The sequence below is a fragment of the Carettochelys insculpta genome, chromosome 13 (genome assembly GCF_033958435.1).
Source record: "Carettochelys insculpta isolate YL-2023 chromosome 13, ASM3395843v1, whole genome shotgun sequence".
NCBI lineage: Eukaryota > Metazoa > Chordata > Testudines > Carettochelyidae > Carettochelys > Carettochelys insculpta.
In genome coordinates, this window is record NC_134149.1 from 44,171,984 (window position 1) to 44,195,163 (window position 23,180).

The window sequence follows — 23,180 nt, forward strand, 5'->3', positions numbered from 1 at the left end:
CACAGGCCCATGCTCACACACGGTCCCTTTCCCTTCAGACCACTCATCTGTGTGTGGCTGGCTAGACCGTGTTAGAGTCTCAGGCAGGTCCTGGCTCATAACACGGCTAGACTCCTTCCCGGCCACAACTCCACTCCCTCCTCTCTTCCTCCTTGCTGTTTGTAGCGGGAATGTCTGTCCTGAGTTCCTCGGAGGGGTCCATCATGGTCCATGGCACGCTATTGGGCATAGGTGAGGGGGTGTTGCCACATCCCCTGTCTGGAGGTGGTTTCCATTATATGCAGGAGTTGCAGTTTGCTTCAGTGGCTCTTGGGAACCCCACTGGGGCCTCTGTCAGGTACGGCCTGCAGTTCATAAAAGTGGCCAGTCTGCTGTTCAGCACCAGGTCACCTGTTGGCCCCCATGGCCAGAGTTGAGAGGAATGCTCGTTGTTTGCAGGGGGTGTGTGCTGCAGCCCTGCTTTCCCCTAACACGTGCAAACACGGTTGACTCCTAAGAGTTTTCTCCCAGTATGGAGTATATGGACTGTGCTGGAGGTCTCTTTCTTGTGAACACACTTATTTGGGCAGTACTGTATTCAATGGCTGGGGTCTGTAATGGGAATTTGAGTACAAGTTCCTAAGAGTGAATAATGTAGCAGTTCCATGTTCTGTGGTTGAATGGGGGTGGGGGGTCTCCAACCTAGTGCAGCGGTCTTGCTGTGGCACAAAATAATTCACAAAGGTCAGTCAAATATGGCATTGGGCACTCAAACAAGAGGCTGATTTACTTGCCTTTATAATACAGTTGATGAGTATACCGTAAAACATTACTGTGTATTGACCATTCTTTGTGTTTTGTTTAAAAAAATTGTGTTCCTTAGGCAACTTGTTGCAGCGATGGAATGGTCCCTTAAAACTACAGCTGAGCAGACAAATGGCTAGCTCTGGTGCACCTGGGGGCAAAGGCGATAGTTCTGTTTTTGTCCTTATTGTGGGCTTATCAACGTTAGGAGCAGGTGCATATGTAAGTAGAAAGGCAGTTCACGAACGAAGCTGCAACATAGCTCCTGTTAAATGATTACTCTGTTGCCTTTTCTGCTTCTTCCCTCTGCTGTTCTTTCCTACTTCAGAAAACTTCATAGGCATCTAATGGCCAATCTGAAACTGGCTGCAGATTAACCAGTATTTTCTCTTGTCATTTCAGTTACCTTTTGTCTTTACTAGAAAAAACATTATTTTCTGTATTCTGTGATTAACCACGGCTCTCGCTGTTATCTTGTATGTGATAATTATCACAACATTTTGATGGTTTATCCTTTGAACAACAAACTTAATCAGACCATTGTTTGCCAAATTTCATTTTAATTGCCAAGTTTTAAGTTCTGCATTTGAATCAGAATCATAGAATTCTAGGGCTGGAAGGGACCTCAGGAGGTTATCTAGTCCAGCCTCCTGCCTAAAGCAGGATCAACCCCAACTAAATCATCCCAGCCATGATTATGTCAAGCCAGGACTTAAAAATCGCTAGGGGTGGAGATTCCACCCCCTTTTCAGTAACGCATTCCAGTGCTTCACCACCCTCCTGGTCCTAGTCTGATATTTGTGGACTTTTTTTCCCCTCCCCTTATGTAACTGAGGAAAAGGCAACTGGGTCAGCCAGGCTGCGGTGGTAAATTGGGTTTGAAGGTAGCATGAATGCATGACAGAAATAGCATCTAGTAATAGGTTCCATTTCAAGGAATATGGGTCTAGAACTTCAAAAGGGTGTTTCTACAGAGAATCCCTGTTTGTTATTGACAGTTGAGTCTTCAAACATGTGGGCTGTGTCTAGACTAGCCCCGAACTTCAAAGGGGGCATGTTAACTGGGTGTTGGGAGATTACTAACTAAGTGCTGCAGTGCATATACAGCGCTTCATTAGGCTAAATCTCCCCCGCAGGTACTTCGAAGTGCTTGTGCTACTTCAAAGTCACTTTTAAGGAGTAAAGGGGACTTTGAAGGAGCGTGGGCATTTCGGAGGACCTGCAGCTACACGCAAGGCGGCACTTCGAAGTTTGACACTTTGAAGTTGCCACGGGGGAGATTTAGCCTAACGAAGTGTTGCATATGTACCGCAGCACTTAATTAGTAATCTCCCAACACCCTAATTAATATGCCTCCTTCTAAGTTGGGGGCTAGTGTAGACACAGCCTTGGAGTGGTTTTTGCCTTGATTTTATCCTAGTGAAATTCATCTGTGGCAGGATCCTGGGAAACAGAATTTTCATGTATGTTTTTAAAATTTGGGTGTGGAAATTTGATGCACATATTCTTCTGGCTCTCTAGTGTGCCCTGCCACCCTCCTACCCAGTCCATTTCAGAGATGCCAGCTCCCACTGCGTAGCTAACCTGATCTGGCCTCTGTTGTGGGGTTGCAGTCAAGAAATGGAACACATAAGCGAGGAAGAGTCGGAAGTAATTTCCCCTCTTGCTTTTTAGAAAGAATGGGTCTGCCACGCAGGCGCTTCTTGAATGTGCAAAGCTCCCTTAGGGACTAGAGCCACGTGTTCCATTGTGTGCTTTTCTAGGAGGGCTTATCCAGTAAAGAACTTCAGTGGTATAATAATTAGAGCAAAGGGCTGGGAACAGCAAGACCCCTGTTCTAATCTGGAAAAACCATGCTCGGTGTGTGACCTACGGGTAAGCCGCTTTGCCTGCTGAGTCTCCTTTCCTGACAGAAAATTTCAGTAAAAGCAGAATCTATCTAAAGAGTGAGCCCGTTATATGACATGCTCTTCCTTGGGAGGGTCTCACATGCCCATCTCCTCCCCTGGCAGCACACAAGAAAGCAGACACCACTTCAGAGCGGAGCCTGCCTGGTTAGAGAATGTTCTGCTCACTCTGAAATGAGTATGCCCATGAAAAAGGGAAGAGGTTTTTGTAGTATTTATAACCCTGAAATGATATATATGCATTGGCCACTCTTCTTTTGACCAACAAGGTAACTGAAAATGAGTGCTGCTTCACCAAGAGCTTTGTAATGAAGTGTCCACATTGATATTTAGTACTCTTTCCTTCTCTTTTCTTTCATTGCCTGTCTTCACCTACAGTTTTGCGGTGTCATCATCTAAGACCCCCTTCTAGATCTCTAACGTCTACAGGTGTTCCTGGGAAAGATGGCAACAACCTAGTGTACTACTTAATTGTAGGAGGAACAGTCACTGGGGCAGGAGCTTATGTAAGATGCTTGAACTAAATGCATTTGATTGAGTGGATGGGTGGGGGAATACCATGGCATGACTAAAATTTTTGTGCCTCTCCTATGTCTAATATTTAGTTAATCATATAACTTAATTAAAGCCTATGAAAAGTGTCCTCTCTGGGGTTTTCTTTAAAGGGACATTGTCAGATAGGGTTGCACTCCAAATTTGATCTGTCCACGCAGTTTAAGTCTCCGATGGGGGAACATCTTGTTGAGTTTAATTTTTGACACTAAATATCCAGTCAAAATAGCCAGAGCTGGCCCAACATTGACTCTCTCTTGCTTTTCTTTCTAGCCAGCAGAGAAGCAAAGTTGATTAACGAGTCACATTACCAGATTCATTGAGCATCAAAGATGCTGATGTATGGACAAATAGAATTGGCAAAATTTGATTTTTATGCTTTATAGTTTTGACCAGTAATATAAATTGTTGTTCTCATTTTCTTTTCAGTATTTTTCATTACAAATTTTGACAGTTATATAAAATTATGGGGTATTCAGACAATGTTTTCTTAGTGATAAGAGGTGTTAATATTAAAAGAGTAAAGCTTTATAAATATTAAAACAAACGGTCAATATCCCGTGTCAAACTATGTAAAGTGAATATCCTCAAACAGGGATATCCTTAACATCTTCAGGGTAAGACTCTTAGTTTTCAAGCAGCATTTGTTTTTGCCTGTCTCTGTATTTTATCTATCTATGGAAATGCCTTATTGGTTGCCTATATGATGAAGTCTGTTTACCAACATTTACTGATGAGCTAATCCTTCCAAGCCTACAAATAAGGAAGCAACTAACTTCAAGTTCTATTAGGAAAAAGGGGGAAAATCCATTTATCTACTTTTATAATTATGTTACAGAAGGAGCATTAAATATAGCACTTCTGTCAGACAGTTGAGTGTAGCTTTATTATTACTACTACTACTAAGTATTTAGCAGTGTCCCTTTGGAAAACCTGTCCAGAGGTTGTACCTTAAGTGATTTGATCTAATGCGCATCTGTACGTATCTGCTTTCCTAAAGGCTCCGTTTTTGTTGTATGCTGCCTTTCTAACTCATTTCTCAACTGCACGTTATTCTACCTCTCATGAAAACACAGAAGTAGATTCACAAAGCTTGGGTTTGTATAATTGATTACAAATAACAGTTGAAAATGTTTTGTGCTACCTTTCGCAAACAATACTTCCATTAAGCTTGAAATTTTGCTTCTGTCCCAGAGATAGGCTTTTGTCTGCCTCTGTTTTTGCTCATGCTTTGCATTAAGGTTAAATCCTTCAGATTTCATTTGAAACTTTACCTTACTTTGCTGCACTGTACAAAGTTCAGTCCTGGGGATCAGAAAAATGTGAACTGTCTAGAAAACAGGACAGTTGCTAAAACTGTGTGACACTTGTTGGTTTCGGTTTAAACTATTAAATGTGTTCAATGGCATTTGATTTTTGCCATTGCAATTTTAATTGCCCAACTTTAAATTTAAAAACGGCACGTTGCATATTGAAATATCCAAGTTCTCAGTGCAGGTTTAATACTCTTTCAGAAAGGTTCAAAGCATGATATCTAATTATTATTAGCAGTTGCTTTTCCTTAACTTCCAGAGCATTATGAGAGATGCATGCATGAGAGATTTAGGTAATCGTATAAGGATTGGCTGTATCTTCGGACAGTTACTTTGCTTCCCTTTTATTTATTAGTTATCTGCTGGGAAGCTGTGATCCAATCCCAGAATGCCCCTTTCTCTCTCACTCCTCATGCACGAGTGGCATTTTTTTTTGAGGGGAGCTGTATCCTCCATGTAAGTTCTGGGAGACTTTTATTAGTCAGAATACAGCCCCTGCTCAGCTCTCAGTTTCCACATATTCCAGACTGACTTCTCAGGAAATCCTAATGGCGAAAGGTGTGCAGCTAAAAGAGATTCCAACAGGTGCTTAGTACCTAATTCCTGACAAATCCATACTTCCCTGGCATGGATATGTTGGCACTGGTATCTTAGCAGCTGACCCTGGAAGTGTCTGAGAGATGCTCAGAAGATTTCGTGTGGATTCTTTTCTTAGCCACAACAGGTATTTCAGAGCCTCCAAGGTCTCATCTAGACTAGCGTTTGACGGAGTGTGATTTAAACTCGCTACACGCATGCCTTCAAATGCCAGCCTCGATGTGGCTCTAGTCCCTACACGTTTCTCTTTTCTAGTGACCTTTGGATCTCTGCTTTTTCTGCAAGGTTTTGTCTTTCCTCCAAGAATTATAAAAATGCTCCTCTCCCTCCTTGAGTGACTCTCAAGTCCTAGCTGACAGGGACCTTGGCACATTCCAGGCTAACTGTACTGTCAGAGCCTCACCCAATGTTTCATTCTTAGTGAACGAGCCAGTGCTCAATTTTTGCCTTAAGGCCATAAATCAAAATGGATTTAGCCCTGTAGAGCTTGGGCAGCTTTGCTGCTGCAACCAGTATTGTGTAACCACAGTGTCATTCCTGTTGCGAAGGTCAAACTCCCAGTGCTTATGTTTTGTGTGGTGCTGATTTTAAGGATGGTGAGCTGCTAGACAGATTAAAATAGCTTGGGTCACTAGTGTTAAATGTATAGGGTGTTACCAAATAGAAGGGTGTTTGAGGAAGGCTTGAATAGTTCACTTATTCTCTGGAAATGGTGAATTGTTTTTGCTTTGCATTCCTCCATTTCGAACTGAGCATTGTATATTCACAGTCAAGTAAACCAGCACCTTAATTCCTGCTTCCTTCCCCCTTTTGGTTTAGAATGCCTGTTGTAGCTCTCCAGCGGAATGTCTCCTCTTTCTCTTCCCAGATAGAGAATGAGAATGAGGGGGTTACAAGGGAGTTGTCTCCAGCTAAGTTTAAAGGTCTTGCCGCATCGTAGATATGAATGGCCTTACTCTGCAGTTGTTGCCATCCTCCCCAGTTAGATTCTGGCTTTGGAGCCCTATCCAGCCAGTCCAGGCTCCGCTGTGCCCTTTTGCTGGGAGCTACCTTGCTTTGTCTGCTTCTTCTCGCTGCAGCTTTGTGTGTATTCTGTTCTAGCTGTCTACCTTCTCTGAGCCAGCCTAGCTGTCTGCAAACCCAGTCACTTGTCCTACCATGGCCTGCCCTTGCAAAGAGCCTACAGACTGTGTTGGGAGCATTGCCTTTGTGGCCCGGCCCATACAATACAGCCCATCTTGGAACAAATTTTCAGTGTTACTTCCAGACCTCTGCAGAAATCCTCAGTCCACAATGAGGAGGGCACCCAAACAATGGACATGCTTGTCTTTTGTTATGAATAGAGCAATCTGAGATTCCTCAACCAGAGCCATTGTTTTGTAGACTTACCAAAAATGCATGCATTTTCTTTTAACAATGAGCTGCATTTTGCTTCTTTTTTTAATTGATGACTCTTCTGAGCAGGCAGAGTGGACAAAAGCCTATTGATGAGTTGAAGCACAATGTAACGCTGATTCAGTTACGAGCATGTGGGAGGTGTTTAGCTGCCCTCTGCTTTTCTCCTTTGCAGGTGTACAAGACACTAAAAGACGACAGAGAGAGATTCAATGACCGCATGAACACAATAGCCACGAGATCCCAAGAAGTGAAGTCCGCCTCTGGTGAGTACTAGCCTGCTGTAGCTACCAGCTGTATCCCAGTTTTAAGACTCTTGGAAGAAAAGAGTTTTTCTTAAGAGTGCTCAGTTCAGACATCTAAAACTAAACCGGACATAACACTCCTCAAAGCCCCATGTAGCACTAAGCTAAGGCATTTGTTACCTGTTGGTGCAAGTCTTTGGCACCACTCAGTCTTGTGCCTTCGTGTGCCTGGTGGTGCTAGCAATCCTAGTGGCTCTCAGTTGAAGTGCAAAAGGAAAGGGTAGGGCAGTTTCTAAACTCTTGTTCTTGCCCATCTGATAGCAAAGTGAAAGAAAAGGAAAAAACAAAAACAAAAAGACCCCGCAACTTAAGCACATTTTAAGTTTCCATCATTTTGTGAACCCAGCAACACTTCATGGTTCAATGGCCACTCACTTCCCATTTCAAAAAGCTCTATTTGCACAATTACATTCCCCAGCTTAATTTTTCGACCATGAAATGTGTCATGCTGCAACTGTAATGGCAGCATGATGTGGGTGCCCACCCTCTCCCCAGTCTTTTACAACTTCAGTGCTCAGACTGTGGTCCATAGACTTTCTTTTTTCTGGGTGAAAGGGCGTAACCTCTTGAGAACTGGCCGGTAGGACCTGCAGGGCAGGTTCATGAGAGGTGCTGTATTGTGAAGCCAATTGAAAGAAAAAGTCCATCACCTGCTTTTTGGAGGGTTTATATGTTAAAGCCAGAAGGCACCATTAGACCATTGAGTGTGACCTCCTGCATCACACAGGCCAGAGAATTTCACCTATTACCCTGGACTGGGACCAGTAATTTGGACTACAGCATACCTAAGCCAGAGCTGGCACTGACGGAGAGAACTGTTTAGATTCAGTGTTGGAACAAGTATAATGGCAGAGGCTTTGACTCTCCAGAAGTTAGCTTGCTGATCCTGAGGAGTCTAGAGATTAACATTGAATTGTGGCTTCCCAAATGTTTGCACCTTGTTGAATTAAGTCTAGTATCTTACCCCTTCCAGAAGAGGGTGCTGCCTGCTGGGCCAGAACAGGTGAGAAGCAATCCAGAAATCTCCCTGGTAAACCTGAACTCAGTTTTATTTCTGTATGTGGTATAGTCGCACATTACTCAAATGAGCGTGTGTCTGTAGGTAGGAAAATTACGTTCCTATGATCTGGTCCCATCTCTGAATAGGAGTAAAAGAAAATGTCCTCCAGGATTTTTTTCCTTGTGATTTCAAGTATTCCTTGCACTTAGATTACCTGCAACCTGTGCACTATGTAGCAAGAGTGAATTTTTACTAAACTAAAAGTTTGACTAGCAGCCTATAACCCAGAGCAGTAGCTATGCTCAAATGAGTAAGCAACTCCGTTTGCTGCCTAGTGATGCCCCAATTGAGTTTATGGTTCAACCTCCTTATTCAGATTCCTTTATCTAACTCTCTCTTTCTTTCTCCTCCCGCCACACAGCGGAGTTGGGAGTGGCCACAGCTGAGCCGGGAGGTGAGTGAGCATAAGCCTGTCAGTGGAAGCTCTCTTCTTGGATTGTTTTTGTTTTGTCAAGAATTCTGGCTGCCCATCTTAGATGTGTGGGCTCTGCAAGGTAACAGGGGTAAAAACTTGATTGAGTTGCTGCACTGATGCATACAGGGAGCTAGGCATGGTAAGAAGCAGGCTTTCTGTAACAGTGTTTGTGATGCTAACTACACATCCTTGTTGCTGTTTCGGGCTGTCTCTTGATGAGAGTAGCACCTCCCAGAATGCTGGGTAGGATTTGAGAAGCGGCCTCTGGGTACAGGGACAGGGAGCGAGAAACCTTGAGTGACTGTCTAAGGGACTGCAGCCACCAAAGCATTTCTGGTCTTTGAAATCCAAGAGGAAGCCAGGATTCTTTTAAGGGTAAATGTTTTCCTCTGCTGTTTGGGGGCAGGCAGTGTTCCTGGCACAGCTTTGTGCTGTTGACAACGGGCTGTCTGATCTGTCGCTTTGCAGCTCCAGTGACAGAGCAACCCGCTCGTCCTGACTGTCCCTCTCATGCTCCGTTCCTGCTAATTGGTGGAGGCACGGCTGCTTTTGCTGCTGCCCGCTCCATTCGGGCACGTGACCCTAGAGCAAGGGTAAGGGATGCGCACACGTCTGCTCTAGAATGGCCTGTGACTAAAGCCAGATGACGTGCTCCCTTTGGAGCCCGTGCGTGGCGTTCTGCGCTGAGTTGAGCTTGTTACTGATTTCCTGCTGAAAGGTGCTGATTGTGTCGGAGGATCCTCACCTGCCGTATATGCGCCCTCCCCTTTCCAAAGAACTGTGGTTTTCGGAAGACCCCAACGTCACAGAGACGCTGCGGTTCAAACAGTGGAATGGCAAAGAGAGAAGGTGTGTGCCACCGCATGCAGTGCGTATTGGTGGGAATGGAATTAACTGCTTAAATTTGCTTGGCATGACCCACCTGTGCCCATCTGGGAGTCGCTGGCAGTGGATGAGGGCCCTGGCCTTAAAATGGAGCAGATTTCCATGCCCAGTGGGCAGACAGCCTATTGAGAACAAATACCCTGCTGTACATTGTCCTTAGACTGCTTGAATTTCCCCCGGGGCAATGCTCGGTCTCTGCTTAGTCCCAAGCCCCATCCCCACTTCACCCCTTCCCTTAAGCCCCTTACCCTTCCCAGCCTCATCCAGCCCCTACCCACTCCAGCCCTTCCCCCACGGCGCCACAGCCGTCCCACTTCTTTCCACCCAGAGCCTCCTGCACACCTCAGACCAGCTGTTCTGCAGCCTTCAAGAGGTGCTGGGAGGGAGGGGAGCACTTGGTTAGCTGGGCTCACCAACAGGTGGGAGTGGGAGGAAAGAGGGGAGTTCGGCTCTCTGTGGGTGCTTAGCACCTGCAGTTTTTTATCTGCTGGTGCTCCAGCCTTGGCGCACCCGTGGAGTCAGCACCTGTGGACTTTGTGCTGGGATGCACAGTTTCCAAAACAGCTGTGCTGTTGAGTTGCTTAATTCACTGTGTGCACTGGCTGCCTGGAGTCACTGGCATGAAATGCTGAGCTGGTGCAGACTGTAAACTAGGACACTGCAGAGCATGAGGCTGTTAAGGTGAAGTGTTTCAGGGAGAGTGTCTCACTGTTACACTGCAGCTAGGATTGCCAACCCTCCAGGATTGGCCTGGAGCCTCCTGGGACCGTCACAGATCTCCCAGTAACTGCTGAAAGCAACCTGGGAGATTTTAATTGGGTATTTTAAGAAAATGGCGTTATGTCGTGTTGAGGGGGCAGGAAGTATCTCCCAGAATAGCTTCCGTCAGGGTTGGCAGCTCTAGGAACAGCAGTGGTCACCAACCAGCGGGTCGTGATCCTGAAGCTGCTGACGGTCGATGGCGTGCTCTGGCTGCTGAAAGGCCAGCTGTGCAAAGTGGCTAAGGCCGGCTCTCGGCTTGCCCTGCCTCCGTGCCACTCCAGGAAGCAGCCAACAAATCCCTGCAGCCCCATGCCAGACATGGGGAACTGAGGGTAATGGGGGCTTTGAAGCCGGGGGGTGCCAGCAGGAAGGGACAGTGTGCAGAGCCTTGTGTTCCCACCTGCCCTCCCCCCACCACCCCTCCATTCTTAGGGATGTTTTGGCAGTTTCCTGGAGTGAGGTGGGGCCTGGGCAGGCAGGGAACTTCCCTTAGCTCTGCGGTGCCACCAATGCCCAAGTTAAGTACCAACTGATGGAAGCCCACACTGCAGCCCAGCTCCCCCTTCAGTGCCCCGACACTCTGCTGCAACCCAGAGCCCCTCCTCCACCCAAACTCCTTCCCACAGCTTGCACCCCTCACCCTCTGCTACACCCCAACCCCCTGCTCCAGACTTGGCCCTCCCACACCCCGAACCCCTTGGCCCCAGCCCAGAGCCTGCACCCCAACCCCATGCCCCAGTCTGGTGAGAGTGGAGGAGACCAAGCGCTGGGGGGCGGGAAGGAATAGATGGGGTGGAGGTGGGGCCTTGGGGAAGAGCCAGGGTGCATCCTGGTTGCTCCTAAGTTCAGAAGGGATCTTGTGCTGAAAGGGTTGGTGAACACTGCGCTCCTGACTGTGTCTGTTTTTATCTGTGGGGAAAGCACAGAGCAGTTAGGAGCTGGATGAACCTCCAGGAAGTGAACATAGGGTAAAGAGCCTGGTGCAGCCACCTGGTGCAGAGCTGGCCTCCCTGGTGTTTTGACTAGACCGGGATGGTCCCCCACTGCAGAGCATCGCTGTTCTAGTGCTGGATTTTGAACAGCACAGTATCCTGGTTTTGCAAAACATGGTCCTCTTCTGGAGTTTGCAGCGGAAGCGTGGTATCCTGTTTCTCGCTGGGTGGGTGCTCTTCCCGTCATTGAGTAGCTGCTCTGGCAGGAAAACCAGAGACACCCTCTACATTGGAGCACTTTTTCCCTACAGTATCTATTTCCAGCCCCCGTCTTTCTACATACCTGCTTGTGATCTGCCTTATACAGAGAATGGAGGTGTGGCCGTCCTCAGTGGCAGGAAGGTTGGTACAGCGTTACAGCACCTACATTTACGCATTGTGTTTTACAAGCAGAGCCCAGCAGCAGCCCCAGTTGACAGGCGCAGCTTGCGGTACAGTGCTGAAAACAGCTGTGCCTGTCCACTGACTGGTGCTCAAGTTCTGTAGCCTGGAGCGTGGGGTGTTGGGGAGGCTGCCGAGCACAGCTGGAGTAGAAGCTGGTGTGACGAGGTAGCTTTAGAAGTCTCCTTACAAGTCTCCTGGTTGGAGGGAGTAGGGAGCTTGGCCTCTTCCTGTGATCCTCGCAGGCCGTTCCCTCCCCTGTACACTGGCAGCTGAGCCCAGCCAGCCTTTGGTTTCAGTGAGCCCATCGGTCCCATGGTCTCATCACAGGTGCCTGGTCTGCACCCCTGAGAGTCAGCAATCACAGAGAGGCAGAAGCCAAGGGAAGGTTCAGTGAGCTCAGAGCTATGACCATTAATTCTGCAGCAGTACCTGCTCCCCTGTTCCCTTTCACCAAAAGAGGGAAGTTCTACAGGGAAACCTTGTTCGCACGGTGGCTGCTGCTTAGCCTGGGAAGCTGATCACCGTGCCTGCAGGCATGCAGACCTGAGCTGCTCTCTGCGTTGTGCCTTGCAGGTGGTGCATATGGATGTTCGAGGCAATGTAGTGAAACTTGATGATGGAACCCAGATAACCTATGATAAATGTTTAATTGCCACAGGTAAGTTCTGTGGTGTGTTTTCCTTTCCCTGACATGTTAATTCCTGTGCTATGGTCACGCACACCACATGGGGCAGGTTCTTTGTTCTCTAGGACAGTCTTATGGACCCCTTCAGCTGAGGGGGACTGGGACCGAGGAGACCAGTCTAGGACAGTTACACAGAGGGAGAGGTATCTGGTCGAGCTCCTCCCATACCTTGCAGAACAGCTGTGTACTTCCTCGCAGTCCTAGGACGTCTCCGTTCTCTGCTGGCTGTGCCACAGGCCAGCGAGGGACGTAAGGGGACATGCTGAGCTGTGCCAAGCAAACTGAGAGGCGATTGTGCAGGGAAGGAGCTTCTCCCTTCAGCTGGGACATAAGGCTCTGAGAGCCAGGCTTTAGGAGTTCAGGGGGAGCCTCACTCCAATCCCCTACTGTAGTGGGGCGTTGCTGTTCTAATCTGACTCGAAGGCTTTGTCTGCACGGTGCAGCTTTTAACCCATGGCTGTGTCACTAGAAGTCGCACAGGGTAGCTGCTGTTTTGCTGGCAAAATACATCCAGCCTGGATGAGTGGTGTTCACTGTGTCTCCGGGAGCGTGCCTCTAGTGGCAATGTGCTGGTCACGCCCCCGTTCGTTGTCGAGAAGACTTGAGTCTTTCAGGGGAGGAAGGATCATTTTAACACATCTGAAAGATGAAAGTTTTGTCATCCTGTTGCCCATGTAGACAAAGCCTTAGGGCTGTCAAACTCTGGGTGGAGAGGGCGGAGTTCCCTTTTCAAGCATGGTCCGCGGGCCAGGGTGTGATGTTAGGACACCCTTCATGACAGATCACCAATGATTGCAACCCCCACCCCTTCGTGGTAAGAGTAGAATTCAGCCGTCAGGCAACGATATTGTTTCATTACCGCCTAATTTATTATTTGTTCAGAACATTGGCACCTGCAGTGTTACTTAGTGGGAAAACCTGTGGTGGTGTCCTTTTCTATCCTCCTCTTGGGTTTCTCTGTGTCTTTCCTTCTCCTTTTTAACTCCCCTTGAGTTTCCTACCTAAAGCTGTTCTCTTTCCCTTCATCATTGTAATGGCTAAAGCGTTCAGCACCAAACTGGCGAATGTTGACATTCAAGGGGTGGTTGTTAGGATCTAGGGTGATGCTGCCCCACCCCCATAGATGATGGATACGTTACATTGCTTCGCAATTCCCAGTTATCTCTCTGAGGTTCAACAGACTCTTACCCCAAGATCAGGCCCAGCATCATTAAAATTACCATTTACTGGGGAGCCCCAATGTGCACAGCTGCACAGTCGCACTTCAGGACCCCCTCTATTTACAGCAGTCGGCAGTTACAAGCTGTCTAACTCAGCCAGGCAGAGACAATACGCTGTCCATCTGGATATCCAGAGGCTCTCGCTGTCCCTTGCACAGCAACCTAAAAGGTTATTTATCTTGCTAATCACCATCACCTTCCTCACTATCACCCATGCCCATCAACCTTGGACCTCCCACCTCCCACTCCTCCTGCACACAGATTGGGCTGCAACTTTTATAATAGGTTACACTGAGACCACTTTGCCTGATGCATAGCCAGTTGAGGTTTCTTTCCTCCTGCTTACATATTTCTTCACCCTACTAATGTTGGGGTGCTCTTTCCCTCCAGGTTAATACATAAATGATCTCAACTTCTTGTCATACAAGTTGAGATTAATTCATTAATTAAACCCAATTAAATTAATGGAGGGCAAGGGATTTCCTCCCTTTGAATGTTTGTTTCAGGCTTGCTGTGGACTCCGGCAGACATCCCTGCATTGGATACAATTAAGGCATATTAGGAAAGTTTCTTCATGAACAGAAGAGCTGGAAACGTAGGACTTTCTTTTAGGTTCTACGTGTTCTGAATGTCTTGAAGGCCATGTAAATACATCACATGGGTTGTATCTGGCCATGTTCGACATTTACTGGGCTTATTTTGACCTCTAGTGTTGTTCATACCTGCTAATGACCTTGTCCTGGTCCCATTTGATATTAAAGTCTTTTGCCTTTGAGTCCTGAGTCTTTACCAGCGCTGGGATGGGTCTGCAGAGGAGGGAAGTGCAGGGTGCGGAGTAAGTTCTGTAGCAGAGAGAACCCAAGCCCAGATTCTGAAGAACATCAGTTTTGCCCAGAGGGCTTAGTCTTCTCATGAGTGTTGTCTCTTCTTGTTATCAGGTGGTTCCCCAAGGAATCTTCCTGCCATTGAGAGAGCAGGCAAAGATGTGCAACAAAGGCTGACGCTGTTCCGCAAGGTAATCCCCAGGGGCTTGTTTCCTTGTGTGCTCCCTGAAGCCTCTCGTCATGGTTCTGTTCCCCTCAGCCTGTGCTAACTCCTCCACTTCAGGTCCTTAACAGCTCTTGCCCATCAGGGGCTTGCCTTAGCCAGTAACTAAAAGGTCCCTCAAGTGGGTTTGCCTGCCACAAGTAAGCGGACTGGGTAGCTGTTAGAAAGTCTCCTTGCCTGTGCCCCCAGGAAATCAGAGCCCTTGATTTAAGATTTTAGAAATAAATGAGAGTTGCAGTAGCTGGGAATTTTACACATCCTTTCTACAGGACTTCATGTGTCTCCCCAGCACTTCATGAGCACTGACAAATGCAGCACCCTCCACCCACTGGGGGCAAGTGGGGAGTTATCCTCAGGTTAAATGGGGGCTTATAAATTAGGCTCAATGAGGGTGAATTAGTTTTTCCCACCCGTATTGACTGAGTCAAGATATCTGGATTTCCACTCCAGGGCAACAACCCCAAAAGCATTCTGGCCCAGCATTCTCTGGGCCACAAGGATTAAAGCCGGGAAAATTCCACCAGCCACGTGATCAGCTGGCTTTGGTAGATAGTTGTAAGGGCACTGAAATGTCAGTTTCAGCAGTAGTGTGTGTGTGTGTGTGTGAGTGAGTGAGTGAGAGAGAGAGAGAGAGAGAGAGAGTAACATTACTTGGCTCATGCTTCCCTCTGTAGTGTAAATGTGGCCTTAGTTTCCGGGGCTGGTTTCCCCATGCTCACAACTTGGTTTAGAGAGTGGCTCTGGAATAGCACTCTTCTCTCTGCTGCTGCTGTCCCTGACAGGGGCATCTGAAATGGAAATCTGTCTTTTTCCAGATTGAGGACTTCCGAGCTCTAGAAAAGATTTCCAGAGAAGTTAAGTCCATCACCATTATTGGCGGTGGGTTCTTGGGCAGTGAGCTGGCCTGCGCTCTGGGAAGAAAGGGTGAGTGGATTGCACCAGGTCATGTGTCCAGAAGCTCTGGAGAGACCCACGGCTAGGAAAATACTAGAACGCTTAGTCTGTGGCAAACTAGGGTGTGAATTTGCCTCTTGCTATCCTGCCTGTTTATGGACTTTGCTGCCATGAAACAATGATTCTTTAGTGCACTTTAGTGACCTGCTAGGGAACTTGTAGTGCACAGCTGCAGGGTCCTCGCAGACAACCTAGTGCAGGGTAGTTTCACATCCCAACTTGCTGTGACCTAAGTGTTTGTGTAAACACGTCCTTGGATTGTACCTTCCCTCTTCTCCCCCAACCCGTGGTCTTATCTGGGGAAGGAAGGGTGGTGGGCTGGCGTTCCCTGCAGGTCTAGGCAGTTGGCCAGTGGAGGAGATGCCTGATATCTGCCTGCAGCGATCCAGTGCACTGTTATGTGAACTCTTAGAGGGCAGGCTGGACCCGTCAGGCTCTCACACACCTCTCCTTTACTAACTGTCCAGCCGCCCAGGGTCCCGGTGTATTTTGGAGTGCTTCCCAGTTCTCTGAGCCTGCCTCTGGTAGCTTTGCTGTCTGGAATAGCAGGCTGGCGAGAGTGTGTTTGGAGACCAGTGGGAAGAGTCAAGTTTGTCTTGCAAATGAAGCTTCGCTCCAGTAGTTCTCCGAAAGAGCCATGAGCTCAGGTGCCACGCTGCTGGTTTGGGTTTCACTAGTGAGTGCGCACACATTTATTCACCTAACTCCTACAGGTCTCCCAAGGAACCAGCCTCTCAGAGTGGGCGTAGTCTCTCCCCGCCAGGCACTTGGGGCAGTTAAATGGACCCTGCTAAGGCTGTTATAGGCAAATGCAGAGCTACCTGTGTGTGAGAACAGCCTCCGACTTCACAAGTGTACTGCCGCTAGGTGTGGTCCAGAAAGTGGCAGACCCCAAAGGCCAGAAGCTGCCCCTCTGTTGTTCCCCTGTGAAGCGAGCTCTGGAAGCCGGAACTCCTGGCTGGAGTGGCTTGTGTCTCAGAAGTTGCAGTCAGAAAGGGCTTGTGCTCCTTTTGTCTGAGCAGGAGGAACTACACTGGGGTGGGTGCTGAACTGTGCGTGCTGCTCCTGCTTCCCTTTGTGGTGTTGTAAAGCAGCTGCTCTCGGGGTCTCTTCACAGCACAAGCAACGGGGTTGGAGGTGATTCAGATGTTCCCAGAGAACGGCAACATGGGCAAGGTCCTGCCTGAGTATCTGAGTAACTGGACCACAGACAAAGTTAAAAGAGGTAAAACTGTTCTTTAATCCTGTCCTTCCTTCCAAGCTCCTTCAGCCAGGTGCCCTGTGGGAGCTGGGAGTACATCCAGCCACAGCGGTATGACTCTTGTAAAGCCATCCGGCAGCAGCCCTCTTAGCGGTAGCTACTGTCTCGTAGCTGGTCCCCTAGGAAGAGCCTCTGCCTTTCTGTCCATAAACGGTCAGCTCCTTCCATGGGAACTCATTTCCCAGCTGGCACCTCTGCCCAGATCACTGATTCCATCTTCCATATGTGTGCGCTGTGGCATCTCTCCTTTGCTTAGCTGATCCTTCTCACTTGGACCTGATCCTACGCTCCTTTGTGTGCAGCTCTGGGGAACCTCCCAGCATCTGCCCTGAGGAGCGTCCCTTCACTCCAGAGGAGGGGCCCTGTTGGAGCAATCACCTAATGCAGAGAGGGGGTTTCAGGTGCAGAAGAGGCACCAGTCTGCTGCCCAGCAACCCATGAGCGGAAGTGGCTGTGTTTTGGCTAGAACCTCCAGTGCATTAGAGTGTCACAAAGCAGCCCTCGCTGTGCTGCCCAGGAAATCCTCCAGCAGTGGTGGCTCCTACCTGTCCTCCCAGCCACTTGTACCGAGGTTTTGGCTGGGCTCAGGGCTGAATTAAGGAATTGGCTTTAGGGGCTGCAGCCTGCGCCCCTGCAAAAAAATCTCTGAAAGTGCGGATCTTTGGAAGGGGTCCTTCACCCAGGGCCCTGGGCTGCAGCCACCAAAGCCCCAGCCTGCCTGTGGAGAGGGGTATGCAGCTTCACACGGTGCCATTTCCTACTTTCCCATCCTCCCCACACCTGGGCTGGAGCTGCAAGCACTGGAAAGCTCCAAGCCCATCCGTGTGTTTCCCTCGCCTGCAGGCTTCTTCCCCCGCAGCTCATGCTCCCGAAGCACAAACCCAGGGCAAAGCACGCAGTCCCCAGGGCCCGTGCCACCCAAGGGGAGTGGCCCATGTTGCAGTTTAAGCTCATTGCTTCTTACGCTATCATCGGATGTTAAGGAGAGTAATTGTCCTCCTCCTTCCTTGTAATAACAGCTTTCAAGTACCTAAAAGGGTACCATGTTCCCTCTCAACCTTCTCTTTTCCAAACTAAACTAACCCAGTTCTTTCACTCTTCCCTCCTAGGCTGTTTTCTAGACCTTGAATCATTTTTGTTGCTCCTCTCTAGACCTTCACCAATTTGTCCACATCTTTCCGAAAATGTGATACCCAGAATTGGACGCAGTACTCCAGTTTAGGCCTGATCAGTGCAGAATTAGTTCTTGTGTCTTGTTTACAACAATCCTGTTATTGCATCCCAGAATGATGTTTGTGCTTTTTTATTTGCAAGTCTCACGGTGTTGGTTCATATTTAGCTTGTGGTCCGTTGTGACCTCTAGATCTCTTTCTTGCTCTGAGCCCCTCATTTTTGACCTCACCCACAGCCTAGGGTCTCCACAAAATCAAATTGTGTTGTTCTGGCTCTGGCTGGGGTGCCCTGCCCTGTCCATGGAGAGCTCTGTAATGGCCTGGAGGCTGTTCTTATAATCGATGGGAATGAGATTAGCACCCAGATGTTCCCAGCACTCTGGGAACAAAGGTGGGTTCCAGATTTGACATCCCTCCCGCCCTCCTGAGTTGTATGGAACACAATGGTCACAGCCTAGAATTCTGCCACTTAAAATCTGTTTCATCAGGACTGGGGTGAAGCGCTGGAATGGGTTACCTAGGGAGGTGTTGGAATCTCCATCCTGAGAAGTTTGTAAGCCTGGTTTAACAAAGCCCTGGCTGGGATGATTTTGTTGGGGTTGAACTAGATGGTATCCTGAGGTCTCTTCCAATCCTCATTCTCTAGGAGTCTATGAAAGCTTGTGAAAGAGGGAACACCTATTACAGAGCCTCCCTTCTTGAGCAAGCAAGCCCCTGTTTGTCTTTCCCTGATAGGGGCTGAAGTACCTTTTCCTTCATTGGCATTTTCTGTTGCGAGTTAATTCTTATGCTCTCAAAGGTTGGGATGGAGGGAGAAAGAAGACTGAGCCTCCAGCTCTGGAAGCAGAATAGAGCTGTCTTTTGGGCACGGGTCATAGTCACAGGGCTAGTGTTGGAAGATCCCTTGTAAGATCTGTGGGCCCAGCTGGAGTGGAGCAATATGTAACGTATGTGTCCGTTAGGGTCTGAAGACTGGCAAAGGAGAGGGTCCCGTCCCTGAAGGCTTCTGAGCTTGTAACTTGTCTCCTTATGGGCAAACATTTGCTGCCTAATTCCTGTGTTTCTAAACAATCCTCCTCAGACTGGTCACAGCGACACATCTAAGGTACAAACTCCTCAGTTACAGAGGTCGTTTGTAATGCTGAACAAAACATTACGGTGATTCTTTCAGATTTACAGCTGAGCATCACTTCATTTAGCTTTGAAACTTTACTCTGCAGAAGAAACCTGCTGCTTTTAGCCATCTTAATTTAAATGGAACAAGCACAGAAACAGTTCCCCCGTATCATCAACGTCTGTAAACCTTCCCTTTGTATTTTGAGTTGTGTGCATTATACTGTGCTGTGTTTGATTTTTGTCGGGCTCTGCTGCTGCCTGAGTGCACACTTCCAGTTCCAAAAGAGGAGTGTGGTTGACCTGTCAGTTTGTAATTCTGAGGCTCTACATTAGCTGGTTTCCTTTCTGTTCACTCTTTACCCTGGACTCTGTGGATCTTGGGTACAACAAAAGAGAAGCCACTCTCCCTTAGCTGCTGAGGAAGGAATGGTACGTTGCTGTTGGCGCTGCACGCTCTGGCTTTTGCTGAAATCTTTGCTCTCTTCCTCTGGCTTCCTGTTGAAGCGTTCTGTGTTTCATTTCCAGAGGGTGTTAACGTCATGTCCAATGCGGTGGTGAAGTCTGTCTGTGTTTGCGGTAACCGGCTGGTAATTAAACTGAAGGATGGAAGAAAGGTAAGTGCGTGGAGCTGGTAGAAAGCCAGGCGATCTCCAGTAGAGGAGAAGTCAACAGCGGGGCTATGGGCCAAATCGGGCCACCAGACACTATTGAATGGGCCCCATATTTACTTAGTTATCGTTATTGTTGGGTTTATTATTTTCTCTGGAGTCTGGATCTTGACTGTACCTTGACCAAGAAATTTGGGCTTTGGTGAAAAATCGGTGACTCTCCCTGCAAAGCATGTAACACGTCCGAATTGCTCTCTTCATTAGGTGGAGACTGATCACATAGTGGCAGCAGTGGGCCTGGAGCCCAACGTGGAGTTAGCCAAGTCCGCTGGCCTGGAGGTAGACTCTGATTTTGGGGGCTTCCGGGTGAATGCAGAGCTGCAGGCGCGCTCAAACATCTGGGTGGTAAGTGCCTTTATCTGCTGGTTATGTTGCCGTGAATAAGTGTGTGTGGAGCTGTGGTTACACGCCCAGTTCAGGTGAATGGGTGAATTGTGGTCTGACAGGATAGTCGTGTTTGGAGCTGCGGTGTCCAGTACACTCCCTGTTCGACACGTCTGGCGAATGCACCGCTCTGTGCATGCGTCCCACCACGTGAAGGGGCAAGTGCGTGGTGACAGCGGCAGAGGTCGCTCCTTCAGCCCCAGGGGCTCTGCCCGAGGTGCAGGTTCGGCCCTGGGCTGCTCACGTGGCAGCAGCATCTCTGGCCGCCGGCAGCACTGGCTCCGGTGTGGCTCACGCGGTACTGGCAGCTCTGGCCCCCATGCAGCCTGCACCACATAAGTAATCTGGCAGGGTGGCCCGTGGCTGGGTGCAGGAGGCCTGGCTGCGGGGAGGGGAGCAGCGCAGCCCCTGGTGGACCTGGGCTGGGGCGACTGAGTAAATTTCAATTGGACAACACTGGTTTAAAGAGCAGCAGCGTCTCAGCCATGAAATTGCCTTGGCCTTCAGACTCATAGAACACTAGGACTGGAAGGGACCTCGAGAGGCCATCGAGTCCAGCCCCCTGCCCCAATGGCAATCTTCAGTGGTTCATGAATCCACAGTTGCCAGCCCAGCTGGTTCCTGTGCTAAGAACTGAGTGCTAACTTATACTTGACAGGCAGGGACCCTATGTGCACAGGGAGTGTGTCTGTCCCAGAAAGCCCAACACCTGTCTGCCTAGTGCCAGAGGAGCCTGGTGCTGACGCGCAAAGGTCCCTTAGACAGAGGATCCGCAAACATGCCCACCAACCTATATTCTTCCCTATTCTGGCAGAAATGCTGAAGCCCTAGAAGCAATCAGTGGTTGTCCTGCAGCTCTTTTCTCCTTCCCTTGATAGCTGGGTGATAGCGCCCGCCATTCTCTTTAACTCGCCTTCTCTCCTGTCCAGTTTTCATTGGGTGCATCTTTCTTTTAGGCAGGGGATGCCGCCTGCTTCTACGATATCAAACTAGGCAGAAGGCGCGTGGAGCATCACGATCATGCTGTTGTGAGTGGAAGATTAGCTGGCGAAAACATGACAGGAGCTGCTAAGCCATATTGGCACCAGTCAATGTTCTGGTAGTTGTATTCCCTCTGTCTATATACCCCTTGTCATGCTGTCTGGGGTGGCCCACGAGCACGAGTGCCAACCTTGGGGGCAGCCTGTTGGTTGTGTGTTCTTTAATAGATTTCTAGTCATGGTTGTGAACTCTCACAGTTTTAACATGGAGAGCCAGCCAGTCCCCTTGGGCACACCCGTCGGCCTTTGACAGTCTCATACGCTGAAAAGCACAGTACTATTCAGTCACTTGTACCCAGGGTACAAAGCTGTTTTGGAGACATTGGCAGTCCTGTGGGGTCAGGTTTCTTTTAAATCAATCGAGTTGTTCAGGCTGGTTAATATTTCAAATTGTGACGCTGCAACGGTCTGTTTGTGTATCCCTAGGAGTGACCTGGGCCCTGATGTCGGCTATGAAGCCATTGGCCTTGTGGACAGTAGTTTGCCCACTGTGGGAGTTTTTGCTAAAGCAACTGCAAAAGACACACCAAAGTCTGCAACAGAGCAGTCAGGTAAGGCAATGGCCCTGCTGGAGGTTGTGCACCTGTCTTTGTAGAGTAGCAGTTTGTGCCGGGCAGTGTTACCAGGAAGTGGAGCGCTTGGGGAGAAATTCAGATCCTGTCCAGCTGATTAGCAGAGCTCCCACAGCCAGCAGCATGACTGGTGGTGCACATCCATACATGCTTTGGTGCACATAATAAAATTTATTCTGTCCATGGATGATGATAAAACGGAGGGACTCCTGGTGGAGGGCTCTCACACGTTGGAGGCAGTCACTCCACGCCCCTCTGGCGGGGGTTTCAGAACGGAGCAGGGTGAGTGAGTATGAGGAGACTGCCCTTTCAACGTGGCTCACTGCCAGCCCTGGTGGCAGAGTATGTGTCTGGCCACGTCACTTGGTTTGGCATACCTGCAGTCTGCAGAGAGGAGCGGCACCCTGTGGGCACATTCTAAGCCGTGCTGAGGCTCCTCTGGTCAGCTTTGGAGATTTGTGATCTGCACATCTGAAGACTGCGTGTTACCTGCCTAAATCGGGGTGGGAGTGCTTCAGCTTGGCTCCCCTCTGCCTTATGCGGGAAGCAGCGTCCAGTCTTCCACCGGAAAGCAGATGGCTATGCTGCAGGGTGATGCCTGCTCTCAGATTACTTCTGAATTTTCGGAAACCACCTTTAGGGCTGACAGGTGCTTTGCCCCAGGATCAGGGCCAGTGTTTAATTATTCTGTGATTGGGAACCCTGAGGTGCACAGTTGCAGCACTCAGAGTATAGGAACTCTTGTATGTTTACAAACGTAGTTTATTAGTACAGCTAGCACAGTGGCGACCACCCCAGTTTCAGAAGACAGGGAATGTACATCTGCCTTACAGTCATGCATTCTTTCGAGAGCAACCGAAGGCGTTAGCCATCCCTGTCCTCAGCACATTCGTCTCCCCGTCATTAGCATATATGTCAGTTTGTTACCATGGGGACTTTCGTGGTTGTCTGTCCCATCAGTTATTTCTGTTCTCCATCAAAACAATAAGAAAAAATGTATACATCTGTAGGCAGGCAAGCAAGCAAGTTAGCCCAATGGCTGTGCCACATGGCTCCTGCTACAATGAGCTAGCTGCATTATTCTGAAAATATATTTATTGCTCAAGCCACTGGCCACACTCAACTGGTACAGTAGCCAGATGTGGCTAGGGTGTTGGACACCATGGCTCTGTAGGCTACACGCCCCACTTTCATGGGGCGAAATGTAAAATGAACCCCATCAGACAGGTACGGGTGTAAATGGTCAGGGATGGTTTCAAAGCTGTTTTCCCTCATGTGGGGTGGATGAGGAGTATCATCAAGGTGGTATTTCTGGGAGGTGCACCGTATACGTATATGTGCTGTTATCAATATGTGGTACCTGTCGAGGTCTCCTCTTAAGCTTGTTAGATCTGTATCCTAAAATAATCCCTGACCTATAACCCTCAGCCTCACCAGACATAAGAACGACGATCGCTTATTCTGTAACTCCTCTCCCTGTAGTCAGTAGAGAACAGTGTCTTAAACACATTATAGCTACTTACGTACTTAGCCTTTGTGTTCTGCTCCCCCAAAATCAAGGTTTTCCTCTGGGCTGTTTGTCTGTATAAAGCTTGTCTGATTAGATATTATAGGCCTCCAGACTTATACTAACTTACCAAAGCACATGTCTTACAGGATATGGCCCTGTAGGTTACTTGCATTACTGCTGAATCTAATGCCAAGCAGTATA

At 48.6% G+C, this 23,180-nt stretch overlaps 1 protein-coding gene across 2 annotated transcripts in view; it reads left to right on the forward strand.

The window, feature by feature from the left end:
* AIFM1 (apoptosis inducing factor mitochondria associated 1) overlaps positions 1 to 23,180 on the forward strand; it is a 36,228-nt gene that overhangs the window by 8,596 nt on the left and 4,452 nt on the right. Inside the window, exons 2-15 of one of the 2 annotated variants that reach the window (XM_075007803.1) lie at positions 3,069 to 3,196; positions 6,723 to 6,813; positions 8,274 to 8,306; positions 8,796 to 8,920; positions 9,046 to 9,176; positions 11,218 to 11,308; positions 11,924 to 12,008; positions 14,194 to 14,270; positions 15,118 to 15,226; positions 16,374 to 16,481; positions 19,331 to 19,419; positions 19,678 to 19,818; positions 20,814 to 20,956; positions 21,324 to 21,448. In XM_075007803.1, coding sequence (XP_074863904.1) covers positions 3,069 to 3,196; positions 6,723 to 6,813; positions 8,274 to 8,306; positions 8,796 to 8,920; positions 9,046 to 9,176; positions 11,218 to 11,308; positions 11,924 to 12,008; positions 14,194 to 14,270; positions 15,118 to 15,226; positions 16,374 to 16,481; positions 19,331 to 19,419; positions 19,678 to 19,818; positions 20,814 to 20,956; positions 21,324 to 21,448 — 1,476 coding nt within the window. Of the gene's footprint in view, positions 1 to 862; positions 1,006 to 3,068; positions 3,197 to 6,722; positions 6,814 to 8,273; positions 8,307 to 8,795; positions 8,921 to 9,045; positions 9,177 to 11,217; positions 11,309 to 11,923; positions 12,009 to 14,193; positions 14,271 to 15,117; positions 15,227 to 16,373; positions 16,482 to 19,330; positions 19,420 to 19,677; positions 19,819 to 20,813; positions 20,957 to 21,323; positions 21,449 to 23,180 lie in introns of both variants that reach the window. The other variant, XM_075007802.1, reaches the window with a different exon arrangement.